Source organism: Hemitrygon akajei, chromosome 15 (assembly GCF_048418815.1).
Source record: "Hemitrygon akajei chromosome 15, sHemAka1.3, whole genome shotgun sequence".
Classification (NCBI taxonomy): domain Eukaryota; kingdom Metazoa; phylum Chordata; class Chondrichthyes; order Myliobatiformes; family Dasyatidae; genus Hemitrygon; species Hemitrygon akajei.
In genome coordinates, this window is record NC_133138.1 from 56,394,995 (window position 1) to 56,416,093 (window position 21,099).

A 21,099-nucleotide genomic window follows, 5' to 3' on the forward strand; every position below is an offset into this window, starting at 1 on the left:
AAAGACCATGTCATGCAGTCAGCCCAGTTAAGAAAGGCAATGTGGAACCAGAGGGGAAATGTGGCAATATGTCTTGCCTAGCAAAAATTATTCCAACACTTCAGCTTAGGGTCATTAATAGTAAAAATAGAACCTACCGTAACTATTCCAACTTCAGTCCCAACACTTGCATGTTCTTTCACATACAGCAGATATGTCTGCTCTGGGAACTTTGGACTGTGATCATTTATGTCCAAAATATTGATCGTCACATTAACTGTGGAGCAACAATTGATATCATTGCTTGTATCATTTGCAACAATCTAGGAAAGAATTTCAAGACATTATTATTGAATCTTTGCATTTGACACAGGATTTGAATCAAAAGTATTTTTAGCTAAATCCTACCAAAATAACCATTGATAGATAACAAGTTTAGACTTCCAACAGAAAGTCATTATCTTTACGCTGCAGACTTGATAGAGTTTGATGTATATTTATCAAGAGTAATTTGTATTTTCATTGATAATTAACATGCCAAGGTATTTCATAAAAGGCAGAGGATAAAGTAAACACTAGTATGGGAAATCAAGAACTAGAGAGAGTAGGTTTAAGGAGAGAAGCAAAAGATTTTATTTTGAATAAGGTGAGAAGGAAACTAAGGGGTAACATTTTTACACAAAGGGCGGTGTGTATGTGAAATGAGCTTCCAGAGGAAGGTGCAATAACAACTTTGAAACAATTTTTGGGCAGGTACTTGGATAAGGAAGATTTAGAAAAGATTGTGTCAAATATGATCAACTGGGAATAGCTCAGATGAGCATCTTGGTCAGCATGGAAGACTTGGGCTGAAAGACCTGATTCGGTAAATGACTATATTAGCAAGTGTGTTTGAGGGCTTGATTGTTTGAGGGCTTGATAAGGGTGGAAAAATGAAAATTCTTAGTGAGGAGACCCCACACCACAAGGGGAAGATGAATAACAGTCAAGGAGGCAGCAGACTTTTGGATGTACTGCAGTTACAGATGACTTGGAGAGTACCATGATAGTTATTTCTAGGGTGAAAATAGCATGGATAATAATTTTAGAATAAGAGTCAATGAGGGATTGAGGAAAATGACATTATAGAGGGAGAAGCAAATCACCTTTTGAAGGAAAGGTTGAGTGATGATGGTCAGAAAACTCAATACGGACTCAAATTGGATTTTCTGGATCATTTTAAGATAATGGTGTGAGACAGGTTATGGAGGCTGGGAGAGAAGTAGACTGCTGAAGTATCAAATCTTGTCAATTCATTCAAGTCAAACAAGCATCCTGACAAAAATCAGATGCTTATGGGGTCCAAGGGTCCACTTGCTAGAGCAGTGGAATTGGGTTACGTGTATATAAGCTGAAATTCGTTGATGAGAGTAGCATGGACATAAGAAGTTGGATCAATAAGCCATTCCTTCATTCATGCTGACTCTGGCATTCAATAAAATCATAGCTTATCTTCCATCTTAATGTCATTTACCTAAATTAGTTCCAGATCCCTTGAATTCCCCGAAGCAAAATTTGCCAACAGGCAGCCTGTATGTGAGGAAGTGGAGGATTAAACATCATCCTTGATAGATTCCAGATCTAATAATAGTGGGAGGAGGCAGCATGATTGGTAGAAGAAACACCATTGCTGGAAGTGCAGTAGCTATGATTGGTAAGCAAAGATAGCCTCACAACGTAGAGCATAGTGACCAGGAATTGGAAATAGCAAGGTATAATCAGCTTTTTAATGCAATAGTGTGTCAATGATGCACAATGGAAGATGATCGGCTTTAGATGAAATAAAAGTCACTCCAACCCTCATCCTGTTCAATTTACTACTTGCTTCCGATCTAATTTCAATCTATCATCGTACCATGTCCAAGGAATTTTAACAGTTGTTCCTGCCTCAGCTCCTCTGACCTTGTTTAAAAAAATGTTTGTGATTTTATTGTTGAAGCAAATCTTACCTCAATATTTATAAACTTCAGTTGCTCATAGTCAATGATTTGTGAATTTTGTACAATTATTTGTACCATTCCTTCATTTATGATCTCTTTTGGGGAGACACTGAAAGCGTTTGCATATTTTCCATCCAAGTACAGCATGAAGGTTCCATTAGCACCCTGTGGTTGTACACATGACAAACAAAGTTGTGAGTATATACAGATATAACCGACATGGAACAAAATCAGTTAGGGTTTTTAACTCAGATTTATAATTCAAATATATATTTCTCATTGAAACAATACATGCACATTCCAGGTCTGCAGAGAAGAATCTTCTTCAAAGATAAATCCAACCAATGTTTCAGTCAGAAAGTTTACCTTTGAGGAATAGTACCCACTCCATTTGTTGCATCCAAGATACTCCCTAATGACTGTGTCTCTAATGACCCATCAGTTACACTGATAAAGTTTAAAGAGAACACCATGTCATTGGACTAATCACCAGAGGTGACGAATGCCAGAGCCATCAGAAAGTTAACAAGCAAGTGTCATCAAGTCTTAGAACACCATAGCATAGAAACAGGCCCTCTGGCTCATCTAGGCTGTGTCAAACTATTAATCTGCCAAGTCCCGTGAGCACTGCCAGCTCATTCCACACTCTCACCGCCCTTTGAGAGAAGAAGTTGCTTCTGATACTCCCCTTAAACATTTCATCTTTCAACCTTAACTCATGACCTCCAGCTGTAGTCTCACCTAACCTCAGTGAACTTGCCTACTTGCATTAATCCTATCCATACCCCTCATAATTTTATATATCTCTATCAAATCTCCCCTTAATTTTCTACATTCCAAGGAATAAAATTGTAACCTATTCAACCTTTCTCTATAACTCAAGTCGTCAAGTCATGGCAAGATCCCTGTAAATTTTCTCTGCATTCATTCAATCTTATAAACATCTTTCCTGTAGGTAGGAGACCAAAACTGCGCACAATATTCCAAATTCAGCCTCAACAATGTCTTGTACAACTTCTACATAACAGCCCAATTCCTGTACTCAATACTTTTATAAAGCTTTCTTTAAAACCCTATCTACCGTACCTATGATGACATTTTAAAGGAAATATGAATCTATATTCCCAGATCCCTCTGTTTTTCCTCACAACTGTAACACCTCACACTTGTCTGCATTAAATTCCATCTGCCATTTTTAGCCCATTTTTTCAGCTGGTCCCATTCCTGCTCCAAGCTTGGATAGTCTTCCTTGCTGCCCACAACACCTCCAATCTTGGCGCCATCTGCAAATTTGTTGATTCAGTTTACTACCTTGCCATCCAGATTGTTGATATAAATGACAAAGAACAATGGACCCAGCATCAATCTCTAAGGCACACCACCAGTCATAGGCCTCCATTCAGAGAAACAACCATCTACTACTGCTCTCTTGCTTCTCCCGCAAAACCAATGTCTAATCCAATTTACTATCTTGGTCAAGCAACCAAACCTTCTTAACCAACCTCCCATGCAACATCTTGTCAAGGACCTTGCTAAAACCCATGTGGACACTATCTACTGCCTTTCATCATCTTTCCTGGTAACTTCCTCAAAAAATTCTATATGATTGGTTAGACACAACTTACCACACACAAATGCACGCAACCTATCCCTGATCAGTCTCTGTCTATCTAAGTGCTTACATATCCAGTCCCTTGGAATAACTTGGCAACTACTCATAAGTCCCTGGCTTATTCTAGAGCCTTTATTAAACAACAGAAGAACATTTGATATCCTCCAATCCTCCAGCACCTCACCCATGGCTAAGTACTTTTTAAATATCTTTGCTAGGGCCCCTGCAATTTATGCACTAGACTCCCACAGGGTCTGAGGGCACTCCTTGTCAGGCCCAGGGCATTTATCCACACTAATTTGCTATGATAGCAAACACCTCCTCCTCTGTAATCTGTATAGGGTCCATGGCCTTACTGCTGCTTTGCCTCACTTCTATAGACTCGATGTCCATCACTCAAGTAAATACAGAATCAAAAGTCCATTTAAGATGGGTTAAGAAATCCATTTAAGATCTATTAAGTCTTTTGGCTCTATGCAGAGATGACTACTCAGACCTTCCAAAGGACCAATTTTGGCCCTTTCTATCCTTTTGCCCTTAATATATCTGTAAAAGCCCTTGGGATTCACATTAATCTTATTTGATAGAGCAATTTCATGCATTTTTGAGCCCTGCTGATTTCATTAAGTGTTCTCTTGCATTCTTTATACTCCTCAGTACCTCATTTGCCCCATTTGGTCTATATCTTCTGTGCACCTCCTTCTTTTTCTTAACTAGGGCATCAATATGTCTTGAAAACCAATGTTCCCTAAACCTGTTAGCCTTGCCTTTTATTCTAACATGAACATACAAACTTTTACTCTCAAGATTTCATTTTTGAAGGCCTCCAACTTACCAAGTACACTCTTGCCAGAAATCAACCTGTCCAAATCCACATTAAATGAAAAAAATCCTGAACTCCACACTCCAACACTGGCCACTTTGGCCACTTGGCTTGAACCTAACTTTCCATTGCCAAATGCCTAATTATGCACAATCGAACATCTTTGTGGGAACTGTGGTGTCCTGTTAGCTTCTTTTGAACTCTTTCCAACTACACAATCCAACGTCTCTTTGGGAACTGTGGTGCAGAGAATGTTCCAACGGTCCCCACTCACGTTTTTAAATTCTCAATCTTGCTACACAATCCAACAACTCCTCGGGAGTTCTAGCACACAAATGGTTGTGGTTGTCCTGTACAACCACAATCAACTTGGAGCTCAATGCCCTCAGAACTGTGGAGATGTATATTGAGGTCATAAGAAATGGGTCTCCACTCCACTCACTCATCATCAGCAACTCAAAAGTTATCACCTTTTCAACATTCAGGTTCCTGGGTATCATTATTTTGCTGGACCTCATGTGGGAGAACCAGATCTTCATTAACAAAATGGCTCAGCAGGAAGTATACTTCTTGTGGCAGTTGGTAAGATTGCATCTTCCCCAGATGTGCAGGTGCAATTCTACAATGGTATCCTCACATGAGCCATTACTATCTGGTTTGGAGCAGCACCCTCTCACGGTATACGGAAACTACATTGAAATATCAGCTCAGCAGAAAAGGTCATTGGCTACAGTCTACAATCAATGCTGGACTTTTCTGTGTCTGAGACAAAGAAACAGGCAGGAAGAATCATTGCAGACACTACCCACCCTGCAAATCGCCTTTTCCAAAAGCTCCCTTCAGGGAAGTGCGATACGGATAGTAAAACAAGAACTTCACACCATCTTAAAAGGTTCCCCCCCCCAGATAATTAATCTGATCAAGAATTCTAGTTACCCCCCCACCCACCACCACCACCCTTTATCCATTACTCCATCACTGCACTACACTGTAAACAATTTAAAACAATTTTTATACATTGTAAATTATTTAACTATTTATTTAACTATTATACTGTTATTTAACTATTTATACACATTTTATTCCATATCTGTTCTTTAACCTCTAAGTTTATTGACCTTTTTTATATATGTCTTTATTCATTATTATGATTGAATATTGTTGTTGTTTCTTTTTGGTGCAATGTTGCGCCCAGACCAACACACCACAGCAAATTCCAAATACATGTAAATGACCTGTATATGGTAAATACAATTGATCCTTGACATGTTAAAGAAGTAATTTCTTAGTTTTACTGCAGTAAACATTAGAAAATGTACAAAAAATTGCCATCCTCCAGCTTATTCACAAAGGCAAAAGTAAAATAGTAAAAAGTAAAAGTAAAATTTTAATTGTAATAATATGCAGTACAAAAATTAGGAAATATCAGAGAAGACATTACAACCTATGCCAATGGACTAGGATACCATGAGCAACTGATGCAGCTTGCCAATGTCAAGGTACCCCATAAGTAAAGCTTGCAGAGGTGATTAGTGAGAGGTGAAGAGGAGACAGAGATGAGTAGTCATTTAGAGTTTCATAATGCTCCAAGAAAGTAAATAACAAATTCCATCACTGATTTAAAGAAAACCATCAATTCATTTTTAAATTGTTTTTGAGATACACTTAGTTCAATTTTGGTTAGAAGTACATACAAATCCTTTTCCCTTATAGACATTTTAAGTATGACCTTGAGGCATTGCCTTCAGTTTAAAAGAGTATAAAATATAGAAATGCAAGGATTAAAGGACATTGGAAAGGCATACCTTATCAGGATCACGAGCCACTATAGTTAAACCTTTCACTGGCGTTCCTGACGGATCGTGTTCAAGAACTGAAGTGGTAAATGAGTTTATTTTTGAACTTTCATGAAAATTGCAAGCATTAAGAGTACAATTATAAAAGGCAGGTGTGTTGTCATTGCAATCAGTCACTGTGATGGATACAGTTGTATTTGCAGAGGCATCTGTTCCGTGGATATTGGGGTTCTTTTCTTTGGCCTAGAGGAAAGTAAAAAAAAAATTGACACTTGGATTTATCATTTAGCAGCTAACATTTTGGAGAAAAATCTTAAATACTTGTGTACATTTACTATAAGTTATTTTTCCTGTGTGCCCATATTTGACAATTACGCATTGTAGCTCAGGACTGATCATAGAAAGTTTGAGTTCAGATTCCTATCTTCATTGTCAGTTTAAGTCAGCTACCATTATTTCAGTTTTTTGGTTGCATTTAATTAAGTTTTACTTCAGAATTTCTTCTTCTGTGCTGATGCTTGCCATTCTTTCTGTTTAGAAATAAAATCCCAAATGCTCTGGAGTCAAGGGAGCCCTCCTATTCCTTCTGAGACCACAGCTATGATGATCAACAGAATAACTTTCATTTTGTTCAACAGCTACAGGAGCTACTGAAGAAGTGGTCCCTGTATCTGCTACAAACCATTTTCTTACTGGAGTACCTCAAAGGCACTAAGCCCATCATTTACAACTCATTTCTACTATAAAAATTGCAAAACCGGCTTTGCCTGTGAAACATTGCAAACAAAGGTGCAAAAATAGTCTTTATTAATATATTTTAAAACAAACAGGATAAAATGTACATCATGTAGTTTATCCACTGTAAGAGAATCTAATCTGGAATCATGAGTTTTTTCTGGCCTCATCACTTCCTATCTGATGAATTCAAGGAGAGGAGGACACATTAAACCAAAGTATGTCAATGGGTTTTGAGCTACTCTATTTATTTTACCCAGGATATAGCATAAAGTTCAAAATTCTGATAAAAAATACTTTTTCTTTCATAATGGTTCCTCTGAATACTGCATCGATGTGTAGATTAATACTATTTCATCCAGTACATTGTCAGCCTCTGACAACCAAGTCCAACTCCTGGCCTTCACATGTGGCATAGTTCTTATGCCCGGCAGAACTGTTCTCACTGACAGGGGAAGGGGCAAAGGTGGACCACTGGCGTCTTAAAACCAGTTGCTTCGGGCAGATGAAGCTCGTTAAACATGGATGGTAGCTCATCTAGGAGAGGGAAAACTCCAATTTCAAACCTCCGCTGCCTTGTGGCTATTCCCGCTCACGGGAAAGGCTTTGGGAGTAAACCCCGAGGAAAAATCTGGAGTCGGAGTCCCGAAGGCGGCCAACTACTGTACCCAGCACCGGCATGGCAACTCCTGCAATGCTGCTGGCACCAAACTGTATTGACCTTCGTCGTTCCTTTGGACCTGTCATCAGCATGGGGGTGGGGGGGGGGGTTCCCACTGTATGGGCAACAGACGGATCTCCATATCAACTTTGCCCTGGCTTGCACCTTGGAGAAGCAACTCCCAGTGACTACCAGAGCGGCAGTACCCATGGTCGACCAGAACCGACGGAGGCCACACACATAATACGTTATAGAATCTTAAATATACAATCTACCTTACATTATATTTTACAGAATATGTTCCTCTTTGTTTCCACTTACTGTAACATGCAGTTCAACAACTGTATTAAATTCAAAAAGATTTTCTCTGTCCAGTAACTCCTTAACACGTATTTCTCCATTCATAGGATCAATTTCAAATAATCCTGGAGGCTTTGAACCTGCATAAAACATGAAAAGCTGACAAAGACTGTATTTTCTTCATGGAAAAACAGAGCAATTTTTGATCCATCCCTATCTGGTCATTTTTGTTTAATAGTTTGTCATACTAATTTCAAACAGGTTAACAACAAGCTACATTGCAATGTTCTCAAGATTTGGAGAGTACATTTCACTCCATCATGATCCAGTACACTCTTCCATCTTCAGCAAAACACACTCCCTTCTTAGCCTGCCTTAAGAGGCACACCTACTATTTTATCTTTCACTTTCCAACCACTTAAGCCCCCAAATAGGTGAAATCATTTGCGCTTTTGCAATTTATCATGTATACACTCAATTGCCTGATAGTGTGGGAAATTTACAGCAAAATTTTAAATGAAATTAACACCCAGATTCAGATTACCAGAAGTGTAAAAGTAGAGAATGAAAACACTATGTCTACCTACTTTGAATAGCATATGTAATTTCGTCGTTAATTCCTCGATCACCATCTATGGCAAAAACACGAAATACTGACGAACCCTGCAAGATAAATGTAATTCAAAACCCTTTTCTGCAGTTAGTTCAGACAGTTGAATGATTTACATAACTAATGGTGAAAATTATGAAATATTAAATAACTGACTATTTCAGTCGTTCTGTTACATTTCAAATTATTTAATTGTGTTGTTGAAGTTGTTTATTCATATTTTATTCCATGTTTCCTTTTTAAATCATACAGTATAGCAAGCACATTGAAGTATACAAAAACTTTACATATATGGTACACTATAAAAACTTCTTTAAAACTGATTTGCAAGGTCCACATCTATTGTGGCCTACTTCAAATATTTCCCGTCCACATGAAGCCAACCTTACCAGTTAGTGGGGTCAAAATTGTGAAATGTTCAAGACAAACAGCATTATCTACACAGAATTGCTTTCCCTATCCAATCCCAAACATTGTCCCAGCTAAAGGCGAATCCGCTGGTTCAAAATCACAATTTAAATTTCTAAATTACTCATATATATCACAAGATAGTATGTGGTTATAAAGGTCTATTGAAATTTGAGAATGAATAAGTGATTACATATTGCTTCCATCTTCCCCCTAGGGAAATCCATTCCATAAACCATTCACTTAGCACAGAGAGATTGTTAATGCCCAAATGTGGATGGATAGAGGAGAATGGTGGATGTCATTTAATTTTGAATAAGCCAAGGAAGTCTGGCTTCAACATGACCATTCATTCTATAATAGCCCAATGTGGATACAATTCACACTTCCTCAACTTTTGTTACCCAAGTTTTCCCCTAATCTCTGGTCCACAATCTCTCATCCAACTTGCCATTCACCATTTCTTCTGACCTTAAAGGTATAATCTTTCATGCTCTATTTTCTATTGACCATCTCACCCTGACCATCCATGATCTCACTCCCTTTAGGCCTTCCTTCAGTGAATGATCTTTCTCTACTGGCCCATCTATAATCCATCTGCAATGTTTCCTCTGTGGTTACTAGTTGCATGTTAGTGTGGGGCTTTCACTAGACTACTAGACAAACACTCATTTCTTCTGAACATCAATTCAAAGAAAGAAAAAAAAACACTACAAATACTGCTAAGATTAAATTTTGGGTTGTGGGGTGGAGATACATCCCTACCAAAGGAGGTGTAACGCGCTCCTTCCCTCTGCTAGCCTGCAGGTCACCCATGGGCAAGGTGTAGCTCCTGTTTAGCATGCCCACCCCCCAATCAGAGTCACATGAAGCCATGGAAGCAGGTGATGGATGGACATATGAGCAGTTGGTTAATATCACAAGTCCTAGTTATGCGACCACTGACTCCAGGCAGACAATCTCTGAAGAGTATTGATAATGGCAGGGGCCATCCATCCTGTAAGACACTGCCCAGAAGAAGGCAATGGTAAAACACTTCTGTAGAAAAATTTCCCAAGAATAATGGCTGCCATAGACCATGATTTCCTACATAATATGACATGGAACATAATAATGATGAAGATTAAATAGGCACAAGAAACCCACGGGAACCCCATTCCCCGTCATTCAGACCCCAGTTTCCACTCTTTCCCCATCTCCTTAGAAGTACTGGAGTCATAACTTCAATAGATTATTTATTTACCTCACCCCTCTTCCACCTTCTTACAATAGCTTTAAACTTTCTGGGCAATATATACTAGCAATGCATACATACCACTGCTGAATCCTCAGAGACTGTGGTTTGATAAGGGGTGTTCTGGAATATTGGGTTTATGTCAGGAACATCTTTAATATTAATAACTGCAAATGCAGAAGATGTTCGAATAATAAATTTTCCATTATATAGTCCACCAAAATCCTAGAAAACAAACACTATATTTATTCAGAACTTAAACCAAGAAAAAATGAATACAGTAATTTAATCAAAATAATTTGAACCTTACTGAAGCATTGATCTTTAATTGGTAATGCGTGCTTTTCTGGTTGTAATTCAGTGTACCATTCAAAATAACATTTCCATTCTGCTGAATTTCAAAAAGATAAGGGTCATCTGGCAGAACCTGTAACAGGATAAAAAAAAAGGAGTTATCCAACCATTTAGAAGCTATCAGAAAATTTATGACTCACTGGTATATGATTCATACAATGAGTGGTACAATTCACATAACACAGGAGCAGTTATCACGAGAGATTCTGCAGATACTAGCAATCTGGAGCAACACACACAAGGTGCTGAAGGAATTCAGCAGGTCAGGTAGCATCAGCGGAGGGAAATGTCAGTTGACACTTTGGGCAAAGATCCTTCATAAGGACAGTTGCGGGAGCATTTGAGCATGGTATATCTTCAGTTAAGCACACACATGGTGTTTCTTTTCTGAAATAGTTTTTGTTCTGGTGTTGAAATTGATAGAAAAGTAACTACACAGTGCTGGGCAAAAAACCTTAGGCACATACAGTATACTTTTTGATGGAAAATAACAAAGGCAGGATTTCCTGTATAATTATCAAACAGAAAACTTAGTAATTTCAGAATTAAGTGAGTTGTTTCCATACATCAATAATATTGTGGTACAAATATTGGTATGTAGCATTCTAAATCAGAAGAAATTCCATAGATGTTGGAAAGCCAAAGCAACGCACAGAAAATGCTGGAGGAACTCGGCAGGCCAGGCAGCATCTGTGGAAATGAATAAACAGTTGATATTTTGGGCCGAGACTCTCCCTCAGGATCTGAAAGGAAGGAGAAGATGCCAGAATAGAAAGGCGGGGGGAGGAGGAGGAGGATAGCCAGGAGGTGATTGGTAAAGCCGGGTGGGTAGGAAAGGTAAAGGGCTGGAGCAGAGGCAATGTGCTAGGAGAGAAGAATGGACCATAGGAGAAAGGGAAGGAGGAGGTGATAAGCAGGAGGCCAGAGTGGAGAATAGTAAAAAAAAAAGAGGAAAGGGAATGAAAAATTATTTTTTACCGGAAGGAGAATTTGATCTCCATGTCATCAAGTTGGAGGTTACCCAGACAGAATATAAGATGTTGCTCCAGCACCCTGAGGGTGTCCTCATCATGACAATCGACCAACAGGAGTGGAAATTGGAATTCAAATGTTTGGGCACCAGAAAATTGTGCTTTTGGTGGATGGAGTGGAAGTGCTTTACGAAGTGGTCCCCCAATTTACAATGGACTTACCAACATAGAGAATGGCACACAGGGGGCACCGGACACACAGATGACCCAGCAGATTCAAAGGTGAAATGTTGCCTCACCTGGGAGGACTACTCGGTCCCTGAAAAGAGGTGACTGGGCCAGTGGTAGCACTTTGGCTGCTTGGAGGGGTAAGTGCCAGGAGGGAGACAAGTGGGGAGGGATGAATGGACAAGAGAACCATGGAAGAAGCAATCCCTGTGAAAAGCAGGGAGCAAAGGGAGGTAAACATATGTTTGGTGGTAGAATCTCTTTGGAGAGGATGGAAGTTGCAGAGAATGAAGTGTTGGATGCAGAGGCTCATGGGGTGGTAAATAAGGACAAGAGGAACTCTATCATTGTTAAGGCAGGGGGGGATATGGTGTGATCGCAGATGCTTGGGAAATGGAGGAGATTCAGATGAGGCCAGCATCAATGGTGGAGGAAGGGAAACACAATCTTTGAAGGAGGAGGACATCTTTGACATCCTGGAAAGGAAAGCCACATCCTGAGAACAAATACAGCCGAGACAAAGGAACCAAGAAAAGGAAACGGCATTTTTATAGGAGACGGGTGAAAAGGGGTATAGTCAAGGTAACCATGGGAAAAGATGTCGGTTGACAGTCTATCTCCGGAGATGGAGGCAGAGAGATCAAGAAAGGGAGGGAGGTGTCAGAAATGGACAAAGAGCAGGGTGGAAGTTGGAGAAAAAACTGGTAAAATTGACAAGATTAGCATGGATGCATGAAGAACCACCAATGCAGTAGTCAATGTAATTGACTTTATTTCTTACTTCCTTCAGAGACATGAGTAAAAATCTTTACGTTATGTCTCCCGTCAGTATGTGCAACGTGCGATTTAAAGTAAACTGTATTAAATAGTATGTACAACAGGAGAGACAGTATAGCATAGAAATACAATTGTATCAGTGTGAATTAATCAGTCTGATGGCCTGGTGGAAGAAGCTGTCCCAGAGCCTGTTGGTCCTAGCTTTTATCCTGTGGTTCTGTTTCCCAGATGGTAGCAACTGGAACAGTTTGTGGTTGGGGTGACTCAGGTCCCCAATGATCCCTAGGGCCCTTTTTTTTTTTTACACACCTGTCTCTGTAAATGTCCTGAATAGTGGGAAGTTCACATCGACAGATGCGCTGGGCTGTCCGCATCACTCCCTGCAGAGTCCTGTGATCGAGGGAAATACAGTTCCCATACCAGGCAGTGATGCAGCCAGTCAGGATGCTCTCAATTGTGCCCTTGTAGAAAGTCCTTAGGATTTGGGGACTCATGCCAAACTTCTTCAACCATCTGAGGTGAAAGAGGTACTGTTGTGCTTTTCTCACCACACAGCTGGTATGTACAGACCACATGAAATCCTCAGTGATGTGTATGCTGAGGAACTTAAAGCTGTTCGTGCTCTCAACCCAGATCCATTGATATCAATAGGGGTTAGCCTATTGACATCAAAGGAGGAAGAGTTGGCAGGCATTACTGGGAAGGTTGGAATATGGACTGTTCTAGGTTGCTTAATGAGAAGGCCAGCATAGCCTTGGCCCACACAGGTTCTCGTGGTTACTACTTGAGTCTGAAGAAGATGGGAGAAGCCAAAGGTAAAATTGCTGAGGGTGAGGACCAGTTCTGCCAGACAGAGGAGTATGGTAGTGGAGGGGAATTGGTTGGTTGTTTTATTGAGGAAGAAGCAGAGATCTTTAAGTCATTCTTGGTGGGAGATGGAAGTGAATAGGGACTGGACATCTATGGTGAAAATGAGGCAGTCAGGACCAGGGAATTGCAAGAGGAAATCGAGAGCATGAGAAGTGTTGTGGACATAGGTGGAAAGGGGTTGAACCAAAAAGGATAGAATGGAGTCGAGGTACGAAAAGACATTAGTTCAGTGGGGCAGGAGCAGACAGAGGCAATGGGCTTACCGGGGCAGTCAGGTTTGCGGATCTTGGGTAGGAGGTAGAAGCAAGCAGAATGGAGCAAGGGAACCATGAGGGTGGTGGCAGTGGATGGGAGATCTCCTGCGTAGTTAAGGTCAGTGATGGTGTCAGAGGCAGTTTTCTGATCCGGAGGCCCAAAGGTTCATTGGGTCCGGAGTGGGGTCCTCCTCAAGGTAAGAGGAGGTGTTTGAGAGTTGCCGTCTGGAGTAGAAGCCAGTCTACTACACTACAACAACGCCCCCTTGTTCGATGGTAAGGTTGGGATCAGTGAGGAGAGACTGGAGAGCAGTGTGTTGTGAGGGGGTAGCACTCTTCAAAAGATTTTACTGAAGTTTATGTTTCTTGGGGTTTATTTTGCAACATGATGGCAATCTTTATACTTCAACTGAATAAAGACACAAAAGACCACAGATGCTGGAGTCTAGAGCACCAAACAATCTACTGGAGGAATCCAGCAGGTTAAAGCAGCATCTGTGGGACAAAAGGAACGTCTTGATGCAGGGTTTCAATCCAACATGTTGACAATCCCTTTCCTCCCATAGATTCTGCTTGACCGGCTGAGTTCCTCCAGCACCTTATCGGTTGTACCAAGTGAATGAAGTTTGTGCTGAAATATTAGTTAAATTTTCCAGGAGATTTTCTACCCATTTTCAGAGTTATGAATTTATAGGAAGGATGGGCCCCGAACATGAATACAATAAACTGAAGATAAGTGTTTCGAGCAATGGGATGGCCTTGTTTGCCTTTCAGCTGTTCCATTCTCCTTTTCAAAATAAAGGTTCCCATTTATTTTGATTGCCAATGGAGCAATTGTTCTAAAAATAAAATTGGGTCATGTCAAGCAGCAGCTCTCTCAAAGCTGTTTTTCAAAAGTATGTTCATCAGGAACTGTTATCACAAGAAGCCAGAAGTAACAAATAATAGAAATTAAATCAAATCACTGCCATTTCTTGGTTTTCTTATAACACTGTACTTACTTCTACAATCTTGTACTGTACCGTTCCAGCAGGTCCTTGATCATTATCCACTGCCTCTACATTAAATAATGTTGCACCTTCAGTTTCATTCTGTAAAAAATACGTATATTCAATAATTATATGACGGGAAGAATTTAAACGGAGTGCATTTTTTCTTCAGTGGTTTGATCGAGGCATGACTGTGCAGGCACGCGGACGTCAGCGAGTCAGACCGGCGGGAAGAATTTAAAAAGGAGACAGCTTTATAAAGCGGACATTGGAGTAGAGGGAGTCAGAGTGGGAGGGCTTTGGTTCAGCGGGGCTTTGGCGATAACGGGTTGAAGCGAGGGGGGGTTACTAGTGAAGAACACGAAACATGTCAGTGAGGCTGGTGTTCTGTACTGTGTGTCAGATGTGGGATGTCTGGGAGACTCCCATACCCCTAGACAGACACATCTGAGCCAGGTGCGTCGAGCTGCAGCTCCTGAGGGACCATGTTAGGGAACTGGAGTTGCAGCTCGATGACCTTTGTCTGGTCAGAGAAAGTCAGATGATAGAGAGGAGCTATAGGCAGGGAGTCACACCGGGCTAAGGAGACAGATAAGTGGGCAACAGTCAGAGAGGGAAGGGTAAGAGTCAGATACTAGAGAGTACCCCCGTGGCTATCCCCCTTAATAATTACCCCTTAATGTTTGAGTACTGTTGGGGGGGTGGGGGAATGACCTAACTAGGGGAAGCAACAGTGGCCTCTCCTCGGGCACAGAGTCTGGCCTCGTAGCTCAGAAGGGTAGGGAAAGGAAGAGGATGGCAGAAATGATAGGGGTCTCTATAGTTAGGGGGTCAGACAGGCGGTTCTGTGGATACAGAAAAGAAACACAGATGGTAGTTTGCCTCCCAGATGCCAGGGTCCAGGATGTTTCTGATCACGTCCACAATATCCTGAAGTGGGAAAGTGAACAGCCAGAGGTTGTGGTACATATCGGTACCAATGACATAGGCAGGAAAAGGGAAAAGGTCCTGAAAACAGACTACAGAAAGGTTAAAAACATTAATGATTTAGATGAAGGGATTAAAAGTAACATTAGCAATTTGCAGATGACACAAAGCTGGGTGGCAGTGTGAAATATGAGGAGGATGTTAGGAGAATGCAGGGTGGTTTGGACAGGTTGGGTGAGTGGGCAGATGCATGGCAGATGCAGTTTAATGTGGATAAATATGAGGTTATCCACTTCGGTGGCAAGAACAGGAAGGCAGATTACTATCTGAATGGTGTCAAGTTCATAACAAGGGGAGTGCAGTATAGGAGCAAAGAGGTCCTTCTGCAGTTGTACAGGGCCCTGGTGAGACCACACCTTCAGTTTTGGTCTCCAAATTTGAGGAAGGACATTCTTGCTATTGAGGGAGTGTAGCATAGGTTCACGACGTTAGTTCCCGGGATGGTGGGACTGTCATATGTTGAAAGATTGGAGCGACTGTGCTTGTATACACTGGAATTTAGAAGGATGAGAGGGAATCTGATTGAGACATATAAGGTTATTAAGGAATTGGACACACTAGAGGCAGGAAACATGTTCCCAATGTTGGGGGAGTCCAGAACCAGAGGCCACAGTTTAAGAATAAGGGGTAGGCCATTTAGAATGGAGTTCAGGAAAAAATGTTTCACCCAGAGAGTTGTGGATCTGTGGAATGCTCTGCCTCAGAAGGCAGTGGAGGCCAATTCTCTGGATGCTTTCAAGAAAGAGTTAGGTAGAGCTCTTAAAGATAGCGAAGTCAAGGGATATGGGGAGAAGGCAGGAACAGGGTACTGATTGTGGATGATCAGCCATGATCACATTGAATGGCGGTGCTGGCTCAAAGGGCCAAATGGCCTACTCCTGCACCTATTGTCTATTGAAGGTAGGAAAGAAGCTGAGAAGCAGGTCGTCAAAAGTACTAATCTCGCGACAGTGAGAATAGGAATAAAATGAGGTGGAGGATAAATGTGTGGCTGAGGGATGGAGCCGGGGAGGCAGGAATTCAGATTTCTGGATCATTGGAACCTCTTTTGGGGCAGGTGTGACCTCTACAAAAAGAAAGGGTTGCACTTGAATCCCAGGGGGACCAATATCCTGGCAGGGAGGTTTGTTAAGGCTGTTGGGGAGAGTTTAAACTAGAATTGCTGGGGGTGGGAACCGAACTGAAGGGACAGAGGAAGGGGTGGCTGGCTCACAAATAGAGAAAGCTTGGAGACAGTGCGAGAGGGTGAATAGGCAGGTGATAGAGAAGGGATATGCTCAGACCAATGGTTTGAGATGTGTCTATTTTATTATGAACAAAGCAGATGTGCTTAGAACGTGGATCAGTATTTGGAGATATGATGTCGTGACCATTAGAGACTTGGATGGCTCAGGGGCAGGAATGGTTACTTCAAGTGCCAGGCTTTAAATGTTTCAGAAAGGACAGGGAGGGAGGCAAAAGAGGTGGGGGCATGGCACTGCTGATCAGAGATAGTGTCACAGCTGCAGAAAAGAGGAAGTCATGGAGGGATTGTCTACTGAGTTTCTGTGGGTGGAAATTAGTAACAGCAAGGGGTCAATAACTCTACTGGGTGTTTTTTATAGACCACTCAATAGTAACAGGAAAATTGAGGAGCAGATAGGGAGACAGATTCTGGAGCCATGCAATAATAACAGGGCCGTCGTGGTGGGAGATTTTAATTTCCCAAATATTGATCGGCATCTCCCTAGAGCAAGGGATTTAGATGGGGTAGAGTTTGTTAGGTGTGTTCAGGAAGGCTTCCTGACACAATATGTAGATAAGCTTACAAGAGTAAAGGTTGTACTTGATCTGGTATTGAGAAATGAACCTGGTCAGGTGTCAGGTTTCTCAGTGGGAGAGTATTTTGGAGATAGTGATCACAATTCTATCTCCTCTATCATAGCATTGGAGAGGGATAGGAACAGACAAGTAGAACACTACAGCACAGTACAGGCCCTTCAGCCCTCCATGTTGTGACAACCCATATAATCCTTATAAAAAGTACTAAACCCACACTACCCCATAACCCTCCATTTTTCTTTCATCCATGTGCCTGTCCAAGAGGATCTTAAATACTCCTAATGTTTTAGCCTCCACCATCACCTGGCAAGTCATTCCAGGCACTCACAACCCTCTGTGTAAAAAACTTGCCCCTGATGTCTCCCCTAAACTTCCCTCCCTTAATTTTGTACATATGCCCTCTGGTGTTTGCTAGTGGTGCCCTGGGAAACAGGTACTGACTATCCACCCTATCTATGCCTCTCATTAGGAAAGCATTTAATTGGAGGAAGGGGAAATATGAAGCTATCAGGGAGGAACTTGAAAGCATAAGTTGGGAGCAGATGTTCTCCAGAAAATGCACAACAGAAATGTGGCAAATGTTCAGGGCTTATTTGCGTGGTGTTCTGCATAGGTACGTTTCAATGAGACAGGGAGAGGATGGCAGGGTACAGGATCCATTGTGTACTAAGGCTGTTGTAAATCTAGTCAAGAAGAAGATGGTTCATTTTGGTAGGTCAAATATGATGGCAGAATATAGTATTAATGGTAAGATTCTTTGCAATGTGAAGGATCAGAGGGATCTTGGGGTCTGAGTCCATAGGACGCTCAAAGCTGCTGCGCAAGTTGACTCTGTGGTTAAGAAGACATATGGTGTATTGGCCTTCATCAACTATGGGATTGAGTTTAAGAGCCGAGAGGTAATGTTGCAGCTATATAGGACCCTGGTCAGACCCCACTTGGAGTACTGTGCTCAGTTCCAGTAGTCTCACTACAGGAAGGATGTGGAGACCATATAAAGGGTGCAGAGGAGATTTACAAGGATGTTGCCTGGATTGGGGAGCATGCCTTATGAGAATAGGTTGAGTGAACTTGGCCTTTTCTCCTTGGAGTGACAGAGGATGAGAGGTGACCTGATAGAGGTATATAAGGTGATGAGAGGCATTGATCACGTGGATAGTCAGAGGTTTTTTTCCCAGGGCTGAAAAGGCTAGCACGAGAGGGCACAGTTTTAAGGGGCTTGGAAGTAGATACAGAAAAGAGGCCAGGGGCAAGTTTTTTTTAAAACACAGAGAGTGGTGAGTGCGTGGAATGGGCTGCTGGAGGCGGTGGTGGAGGCAGATACGATAGAGTCTTTTAAGAGACTCCTGGATAGGTATATGGAGCTTAGAAAAATAGAGGACTATGGGTAATCCTAGGTAATTTCTAAAGTAAGTACATGTTTGGCACAGCATTGTGGGCCTAAGGGCCTGTATTGTGCTGTCGGTTCTCTATGTTCTATGTACATTACTTCAAGTAACAAGTTCAAGAATTTAGCCTGGCACAGTCACAATAACCTTTATATTCTCTTACATAAGTTAAAAAATAATGATATTATTCAGAGTTCAAAGGTAGCTCAGTATTTTCCCTCTCTTTTTGCTCTACTTATTTAATTTATTTTAATATATACTTATAGTAATTTATAGTTTTATTTCTATGTATTGCAACATGTTGCTGACACAACACAACAAATTTCACAACATTTGCCAGTGATATTAAACCTGATTCTGATTCTAATTTGGAGGTTTGGACTATTACTTAGACCTAGACTTGGGTCTAGAGAATTTTTTTCAATCCCTTCATGATAAGTTAGACACTTAAATCTAATCAAACAAATCTGGATTAGCAAAACTACCAGCAGTAATTGTGGCACAAATATGAGAAAATCTGCAGATGCTGGAAATCCAAACAATACACACAAAATGTTGGAGGAACTCAGCAGGGAAGGCAGCATCTATGGAAAAAAGTAAACAGTCGACATTTCAGGGTGAGACCCTTCATCAGGACCAGGCCCAAAACATCGACTGTTTACTGTTTTCCATATCCTGCCTGTCCTGCTGATTTCCTCCAGCATTTTGTGTGTATTGCCTAACAGTAATTGTGGGCATGAAAGTTACAAACTGTTACTAAAATCTTTTTAGAAGTATACAATTCAGTGTATGCATGACATAGATGTGTTAATGCAAACCAATTTCTAAGCATGTATGGTTAACTAATATTGATTAGGAAATAAAACCTATGTAACCTATGCAGAAATATCACTATTATTATTCTAAACCTTCTAAAATAAAGGGATTGAGTATTATATATGTCATATATTTAATCAAAATTGAAAGAATAAACTTTGTAATGAAAGACCACTTTGTTTAATATGCACTTCATAATCCCTACATTTTTCTTTGCTTTCTCTCTCTGTAACTGCTCCCAATCACTCATTGACCATATAACCTTGTTTACATCTTATCCCCATGGCGACCTCAGTTTTACCCTATCAGAGACAACCCACTTCACACCCTTACCGCTGTTTAACCAGCTTCCTTTGTCTCCTCCCCAGATCAGACAAAGGATCTGAAATGTTAACTCCGTATCTCATTCTGTAGCTAAGACCTGACCTGTGTAAATTTCCAACATTACCTATTTCTATTATAGTTTAACACCGGCCCTGAGAAAGCTCTTCGAAACAATTAGCAACTTCTTAATTAGTGTGGTATGATTAAAAAGAACAGTAAGGGTGCATTAAAAGAAAATCTTCTCTTTAAGAAACTGATGAGTCATTTGATTAGGTAATAAAGGAGGTAAATGAAGGCAATGCCATTATAGTTGTGCGTATGGATTTCCAAAAGAACAAAGCCCACTCATTAAAACCCACACTGTCACTGAAGCCGATAGTTTCAAATGTGCACTTAAAGCATGGATACAAATTAATTAAGGGATAGAAAACAGGTTTGGCAAACAAAGGATCACAAATAACTGCTATTGGGACTGGTCGTCTACACTGATATTTGCTCAATGTTCAGTATCAGAAACTCTACTAGCATTAATGTCTTGAATTTTGAGGTATAGGCCCAATTTTGAAATTTGCATATGATTTAGGGGTATAATAAATGAGGAAAGTATAATAAGATTTAAGATTTAACAGTAATAAGCCATGAACACACTACTGGAATGAGCAGACACAAATACATTTCATCATACAGAAAAAAAGTCCAGTGATCGATTTGGTCAAAAGAATGAGGAAAAACAATCTACAACAAATGATTCAATTTTAAAGGGTGCGCAAGAAGAAAATGCATTTGTATACAAACCTTTGACGAAAGGACAACCAAGTGCAGATATAGAAAGTTGCTGCCAAATCTGTGTTCAGCACTTCTTGATGTATTTTAAGTTCTTATTTAGAGATACAACACAGAATAGCCTCTTCAAGCCACACCACCAACAACCCACAATTTAGCCTTAGCCTATGCACAGAACAATTTACAATGACCAACTGACCTACTTGGACCTCATTGGACTGTGGGAGGAAGCCCACACATTCCACTGGGAAGACAGACAGACTCCTCACGGTGGACACCAGGATTGAACTCCCAACTCAATGCCCCAAGCTGAAATAGTGGCATGCTTACCGCTATGCTGCAGTACCGTGTTTTTTTGACTTTCAAACAGTAACTTATTAGGAGTTCAGGTTTTTTTTCC

General features: G+C 40.8%; 1 protein-coding gene across 2 annotated transcripts in view; it reads right to left on the bottom strand.

Moving 5' to 3' along the window:
* cdhr2 (cadherin related family member 2) overlaps positions 1–21,099 on the bottom strand; it is a 129,307-nt gene that overhangs the window by 71,833 nt on the left and 36,375 nt on the right. Inside the window, exons 8-15 of one of the 2 annotated variants that reach the window (XM_073067601.1) lie at positions 14,593–14,682; positions 10,504–10,564; positions 10,219–10,304; positions 8,473–8,548; positions 7,907–8,025; positions 6,199–6,432; positions 1,968–2,123; positions 138–302 (exon numbers count right to left, since the gene is read on the bottom strand). In XM_073067601.1, the coding sequence (XP_072923702.1) occupies positions 138–302; positions 1,968–2,123; positions 6,199–6,432; positions 7,907–8,025; positions 8,473–8,548; positions 10,219–10,304; positions 10,504–10,564; positions 14,593–14,682 (987 nt within the window). Of the gene's footprint in view, positions 1–137; positions 303–1,967; positions 2,124–6,198; positions 6,433–7,906; positions 8,026–8,472; positions 8,549–10,218; positions 10,363–10,447; positions 10,565–14,592; positions 14,683–21,099 lie in introns of both variants that reach the window. The other variant, XM_073067600.1, reaches the window with a different exon arrangement.